We start from the raw sequence: 7,469 nt of genomic DNA on the forward strand, positions 1-7,469 counted from the left end.
GTGCATGTAATGCTGAGAAAAAGACAAGTGATTCAACTTCCTCATTGGACTGACTGCCCAAGAGACCCTTGCGTGGTGTATTCATGCTCCGCTCCTTCGCCGAAACCTCCTCTCAAAGAGGGCACCGCTCATTGAGTGTACGAAAGCATTCCCATTAACTATTGGCTAGTAAAAAACCTTTTGAGTACCATACCCATGAAAAACGATAACCACCATCACAAAATTCTGCAGGGAAAGGCGGAACACAAACAGCGTTGTATACGTATATATATCCATGTGGAAAGACCAGAATTACACGCCAAAAGAAAGAAAAAGATGGCTCCCATTGACAAAAATAAAAAGCAAAAAGAAGAAAAAGGAAAAGAAAGTAAATATAGGACCTTCCTGCTATGCATCATCTGTAACAAAGTTTTTTCATAACACCAAGTTTGACATTCATACACTATTGCTTGTATGACCTAACAAAAGTAAATAGGAAAAAAAAGGGAAAAGGAAAAAGTAAAAGAAAAGGAAAAAGAATCACAAAATCATTTAGCTCCTATAAACCCCAAAAGGCAAGCCAATATGTAGCAACAGAGACAGAGGGGGAGAAATGGATGATGAGGGAGTGGATGGTGAAGAGAGGTGATTGATTGGAAGAAGCTAGGAAAGACACAAAAGACGAGAAAATAGAAATGAACAACGCTACCGCACCTGCTCCGACAATGGCACTGTTTTCTTGGGTTGAAGCAGGGGGAGGTTGCGCAATCACAGACACACCGAGTGGAATAAGTGAACACCAGGGTTTGACAATTTGATGACATGTGTAAAAAATGTACACTTGCCCAAATCATGATGATAGGATAGATAGGGAAGTAACAAATCGCCTGAATACGGATATTGGATAATGCTATATGGTAGTAAAAATGGATATCTAAGAGGGGAAAAAAAATGACCCTTTCTTCTTTTTTTTTCTAGGCATCTTTTTCCCCATTCAATTAACTGAGATTTACTAGCACTGGGAACCCCTGCGGCAGGAGAGAGCACCAGCATTGGAAGTAATGGAGCCAACCATGGAAGAGGACTTGGCTCCCAAGCTTGAAGCTCTAGCATAGCTGGCTGAGGCACCGGCACCAGATGGGGTGAAGTAGGCTCCATTCAACAGCAGGTCTCCTTCTGACCTCCAATTCCAACCCTTCCACTGGCCTGAAGGCGTGTCTACCCTTTTTGTCACCTGTCCAAGACAAAATTTATCATCAACAAACAAAACAATCAAGTATGTGAAGGGCATTGAGAAGTCAAATTTTATAGTTTCATCAATGTGAGATGCAGGGGTCGTGATACCTCTTTTGCAAAAGGATTGACTGGTGCAAGATATCTGTTGCCCTGGCTGTTGATGGTGGGGCTTGCACTTCCACCAATAGCATACATTTCCCAGTGAGTGTAGTCATTGTTGACCACATGGAAATATCCATGTCTGCACCTGCATATTTCATAAAATTCTTTTATATCAGATACAATTCTAGTTGGATAAAAACACACAGAACCAAAAGCAACCAAAGACAGTTTGAACAGAGAGGCTCGATTATGTATTTACCTTGGCATCCTCTGGATCAGACCCTCTCCAAAATGGTTATAGGCAATTGTCACTTGCATTTGCTTGTCTCTTTCATAAGAATCACTGTGGCCCAACAGCATCACCTGTTTGGATCACCATGTAACAATATTGGTATTCCAATATCAAGAAAAACAAAGGTAAAACCAAATTGTTAAGAAGGAATGCAGTAAATGAACCTCATTGTGGTGGGCAAAGTGGTTGTTGGAAATGGTAATGGCAGTCGAGCCCATGACAGCATCAACGAGGCCATCAGCACAGCTAGAGAGTGAATTGTGATCGACCCATATATGGCTTGAACCAAAAATCGAAATGGCATCGCCATCGGCCATTGTCCTCCACCCAAAGTGACTTGGTGAGCTCCTCACCATGGCATTCCCAGTGGGCTTGCAGTCATGGATGTGAAGACCATGAATTATAACATTCGTGACAAATTGGACGGTGATGCATGCTCCATTAGCAATGTGGACATTGACCCCACGCCCATCTATTGTTTTGAAGCTGTTCATGATGAGCTCCTGCTTCAGTGTGATCACCATGTCTCGCTTGAACACAATCCAGAGAGGAGCATCCTGGATGACAGCATGGCGCAGAGTGCCAGGCTTGGGGTTGACAGGATCATCATCACCAGGGTCAGTGACCACATAGAAGCGTCCATCACGGCCCCCAATTGCATTTCGCCCAAAGCCAATGCCGCAGTCTGCAAGGCGCTTACGGTTCTTTTGCCAATTGTGGTCACATCGCCAGCAGTCATCAATGGGATTACCAGTTCCACACGAGAAATAACCTAATTTCCTTCTCTCTGTGCTGTTCCGAATGCTCCTGCACAATGAAAAAGACCCTTTTTACTATTAACATTATCACAACACCTTTTTTAACCACAATTCAAGCACCGAGCACCAAATTAGACTATCATATTTTCTTAGTGTCATCATGTCCTAGTCACTATGCAATTATTCATAATTCATTCACATTTTACTATTTGTGTGCCATTCCTGTAGGGTGTCTGAGCGTGTCGGTGGAGTTTATTTATTATTTATACCCAACTTCCTCCTATTCTTTGCTCTCCAATGACCAAAAAAACCCTCATCTTGGAAGGAGGTAGTACACAACCACAAAACCAAGTTAGTTCAGGAGTACAGACGGGTCCTTTCAATATAACTGATTATGTAGGTTAGATTTAAGAACAGGGTGGGAAGTACTTTTTTCCTTCTTTGGCCACACATGGGTGACGCTGGCACATGAAAATGATGTATGAACAGCAATACATTATAGATAATAGGCATAAAATATTTGATTTTGGTATTATATAACAACATCCTTCTGTTCTTTGCACCAAAGATCGGATCAAATTGATTATGGGAATAACATTTTAACTACCTAGGTGTACATATATAGAAGGCAATAGCATCTTTGTTAATCTATTTCTTTTATCACATCCACAAGCATGTGAACTACAGGCGGAAGTGAAACTTCAGAGCTGAAATTAAATAAATAAGGCCAATGTAATAAAAAGCAGTTGATTAGGACATTCCTCCCTCCCACTGTCGTTATTCAAATAAGCCTCGGTTGAATGCATCCAAGGGCAATTTTTACTTGAAGGGGAAATACAAAATAAAAGGAAAAAGAATCAATATAGATGCATTAAAAGGGAAAGAGAAGGCGTGGATGAGGAAAAGAGAGATGATGAAAAACAACGTGGAGAACACGCGGATCTCGCCCAACAAGGGCATGTGGAATGTGGCAGAGTAAGAACATGGTCCATTGATTCCTCAGATGCCAGCAAAAACTTTTATCAGTTATCAAAAAGAAAAGCACCAAAGAGATGCATAGCAACGGTCGTTAGACCCACCGAATACGTCAAAAGCAGCGGTAGAGGCAATTAGTGGGGTTTGTTGAGTAGGGTGTGTTGTGGCCTTGTGAGTGGGTCCAACAACAATGGGGGCAGTAACAAGAGCCAAATCCTGAACCACCCCCCCCTAACCACCCTCACCGCTTTAATTACTGAATGCACTGTGACTCTCAACAACATATGCTGTGAAAGAATTTGAGAGAGAGAGAGAGAAACCCACATGTCCACCATTGAAGCCACTGCATCTGGGTCATCAACTGCATGCTCATTCCTGAAACAGCAAAACAATTAACGCACCATTATTACTCTGTCGTTATTCTTTAACCCGCATTTATTCATGAAAATGAGCAAGGGTGTTTTAGTGATTTAGACATTTAGTCTTGTATACTACGTGTATATCAGACAGAGCGAGTACAGAGAAAGAGGTAACGATGCAACTCGTCGGCGGGGAAGTGCTCGAAAATGTAATTTCCACTCTCGCATGTCTAAATTTACCAAAATACCACTGCAGATTGTCACGTGGGCTGGAGAATTGAGGGTGTTATGCTAAGGTGATAATGGGAAATTAAGAAGTGTGGACACAGCCAATGAGGGTTTCTCATTTCAGCAGTAGAATCCAAAGAACAAACATAACGGAACAAACGGTCCAGATCGAGAGAAGCAGATCTCAACGGTCAAGATTATCATAAGATTGGGAAAATGGTGAACGTTAACAGATCTACGGCTCAGATTCATTCAGAGACAAAACTGACGGCTCAGATCCAGCAATGACTGCATTGACGTTAGAAAAAGCTTTAGGTAACTGAAAGTCTTTCACTGAGGACTAACCTGGCAGCCATTGATGAGTTGTTTGAGCTCTGCAACTGCTCTGTTCCTCCATTTCTGCATATATTAAATTTTTCAATGAGATTAAAAGCTCAAAGTACACTATCAACAGTACAAACACGGTTTCTCAGAATTTTCAGAGGCCAATAAAATGACTATTAAAGGAAACACAGAAACTGCACAGCTCTGTTTGGTTATTGCCAAGAAAACTTAAGAAAGTGAAAGAAACCAAAATTCTCTAAGGCTCTCACTCTATACATTTTACGTTTCATTCTTCGGAAACTAAAACAAGTTGAGAAAAAGTACTCCAAAACCTCATTGTACTTTCCCTTTCTCAGCAGCCAAATAGAAAACCGTAACCATGAAAAGAAGCCCCAATTTGTTCGCAATTCAACACAAAAGGAAGAAAATCGTATAATGTACTAAAGTTTTCGGCTCAAAAACCAAACATAAAACCTAAAAAACGAGTCGGTAAAGAGCTGCAAAACAGAGGAAGTTAGAGAGAGAAACAAACCGGTCATTGGCCATCACAGCGACGAAGAGGAAAAAAAGCAGGAGTGAGCAGAGGGAAGTCCACCCCTTGGAACCCGCCATTGGCATTGGGTCGAAAGCTCTCTCTCTAGACGGATCTAACTGAAGAAGAAGATATGGGTGACAAGTAGAAAAAAGGTTTAGGGAGTCCGAGAAGAGCTTCATGAAACGGGGCCTTTATAGAGAGAAGTAAACAGGAATAAACGCCGTTAACTAACTGAACGAGTTTGACCCTGGTTAGGTTTACTCTTTTTATTCTCTTTTTAACTCCTCCCACTGTTGAGAGACCCAACCCCACCTTTAACCACTCTCTAACCGCCACTAACCGCTTCTCTCCAACGTAACTTTTTCAAGCACGTGCCAGCACCGACGTACTCACGTGCCGGAGTCCCTCCCATCCATTGGATCTCACCTTTGCTCTGCCACATCACCAGTTTCCGTACGAAGGCTATAGACGTACGGCCACGCCTTGTTTGGAAACAAAATTTCACGGTTTTCTGCCGAAATCACGGTGTTAATAAAAGCACCGTTAAAATTGTTTTTTCAATAATAATATTTATATTCCGGGAAAATGCTTTCCCAGGCGCCAATCACGGCATTAGACCATTTGACTGCAGACCGGCCGTTGCTATAACGGGATGTTTTATTATTTCTTTTGGACATTTTAGAAGGTGTGTTTTCTTTTCTTCTTTGGAACTTACTTGAGAAAAATAAAACGGGTTCACGTGGGTCGGGGTGGGTGGGGCATGGCCCATGGGAAGCTCACGGCCAAAGGCTGGAGCCGTGCTTGTGAGCAACGGTTTCCTTTGAAATAATTCCACCTATCAATATTTCTTTAATTTTTTAATTAAAAAAGAAAAGTAAGAGAAATAGGTGACTAAAACTGTAAACATATTTAATAGTGAATTTATTTATCGCATTTAATATTTGATCTACTTGAATTTTGGTTCACGTTCCACATGTGTCCAGGTGTTATATTTGACCATCACACTTAACAACCTTCCTTATTAATTTTCCGGAAAATATTGTTGATTTTACCATCTTGTCGAAACAAGATAATTAAATTAAATTTAAAATATTATTTTTATTATTTTAATTGTACCCATATTGCTAATGACGTGTCATCCCATTCATCCATACACATAGGACAAGTGATCTGTTTTGGTGTATTTAGTAGAGGCCAATAAGAATAAGAAAGAGGTAAATTATTAAAGCACATGTAAAGCATCAACCAAAGTTTTAATAAGACCAAATTTGGATTTATATGAAAATAACTTTTTATTTCTATTATTATTCTTAATAAGTAAGTAAAACGGTCCTACTAATGAATAAAAATTAGAAATTAGAATAAATTTTTCAAGTTCGTTATTTCTCCGTTTTCAAAACTTGCTCGAGAGTAATGAGAATATAAGAAGTCCTTTTGATAAAATAAGGAAAAGTCATTTTAGGTATTTGTAAAGACTTTCGAGAATAGCTTTTATGAGGAAAATCATTTAGGTTATATTTGATTATTAGAAAATTATTTAAAGAGAAACAATAATTGATGGAAAAATAATTTTCAAAATCAAATATATTTAAAATTAATATATATTTTAAATTATTTAATATTCATGTAAATAAAAAATAAATAAATGAAATAATATGAAGAAATATAACAAAATAATCTATTAATGTTATACCAATTTTTATTTTCTTATTTCATTTTATCTTTTCTCCATTTTCCTTTATTACGAGTTTACAGGAAATCCCAACCATCATAAATGTGTAATATTTATAAGATTTTTTACTAATCACATGCAAGCATATGTAATTTAAACAAATTAAAAATATTTACGTTTCCAATATTCCAAATAATCTATTTGTGATGATAAAAGATTAACCAATATCCTTTGTGCCCACAACTCAAAAAGCTACACACATAATGCATAAAAATAAAAGAGAAAGCACTTAAAAAATAAGGTTAATTTCACTTAAACCCTCCCAAGTTTGATGTATTAAACCCTCCGGTACTCATCTCATAAAATGTCTTTATAAAATCTTTCGTCTTTCAAAATCCCCATAGGCTTCACGATTTTCACAACACACCTTTTTTTTCAGTTCTTTATTACATTTCGAATTTGGAAAAAGCCTCTAGGGTTAGCTTATACACGTTAGTATGGTGATATTTGTTTTTTTTTTTTTTTTATAATTTAAAATTAAATAGTGTTTAATAATGTTAAGTATTAAGTTGTATATTTTTGTAATATTTTATTTTTATTAAAAAAAAAATTATATATCATTTTTTTTTATTTAGAGAAAATCAAATATTTTGATTTTTTTTATTCAATAAAAAGTTTATAATAAGTTATGAAAAAAATAAAAAATAAAATAATTTAAAGTTTGAAAATAAATTATTTTTTAAAAAAAAACAAATAAAAAAAAAAACTTCATACGTAACAAATCATACGTAAACAAAAAAATTTCATTAATTTAGTAAGTGCTTTTAACCTCCTTTATTAAATAATTAAGAAAAGAGGGCGGGAATAAAAATATTTGAATTGTGTGTAGATATTGGATAAAGAGATATAAAATGAAATGGAGTATTATTATCGAGCCCTTCACAAGTGGCTTTTTTTTGGGGGAAGGCGGGGGGAGCAGGATCATGTTCCCATGAAACACCTCCAAGTG

General features: G+C 37.5%; 1 protein-coding gene across 1 annotated transcript; it reads right to left on the reverse strand.

Annotated features, from left to right (window-relative positions):
- Positions 1 to 240: 240 nt before the first annotated feature.
- On the reverse strand, positions 241 to 5,286 carry PL1 (probable pectate lyase 8). The gene is made up of 7 exons (XM_002285603.5): positions 4,786 to 5,286; positions 4,275 to 4,328; positions 3,667 to 3,717; positions 1,774 to 2,416; positions 1,577 to 1,680; positions 1,324 to 1,462; positions 241 to 1,213 (listed from the first exon to the last, which is right to left on the reverse strand). The coding sequence occupies exons 1-7, from the start codon at positions 4,965 to 4,967 to the stop codon at positions 992 to 994; spliced, it is 1,395 nt and encodes a 464-aa protein (XP_002285639.2). The 5' UTR covers positions 4,968 to 5,286; the 3' UTR covers positions 241 to 991.
- Positions 5,287 to 7,469: the final 2,183 nt, after the last annotated feature.

The sequence above is a fragment of the Vitis vinifera genome, chromosome 5 (genome assembly GCF_030704535.1).
Source record: "Vitis vinifera cultivar Pinot Noir 40024 chromosome 5, ASM3070453v1".
Classification (NCBI taxonomy): domain Eukaryota; kingdom Viridiplantae; phylum Streptophyta; class Magnoliopsida; order Vitales; family Vitaceae; genus Vitis; species Vitis vinifera.

Bases quoted from the DNA above. Each gene is read 5' to 3' on its own strand.
- PL1 (XM_002285603.5), bottom strand. From the start codon at position 4,967: ATGAAGCTCTTCTCGGACTCCCTAAACCTTTTTTCTACTTGTCACCCA. The intron at 2,417-3,666 runs GTGGGTTTCTCT...TTCATTGTGCAG, and splicing joins GTGGCTTCAATGGTGGACAT to GAGCATTCGGAACAGCACAG. The intron at 1,463-1,576 runs GTAAATACATAA...TGAAATATGCAG, and splicing joins CTGATCCAGAGGATGCCAAG to GTGCAGACATGGATATTTCC.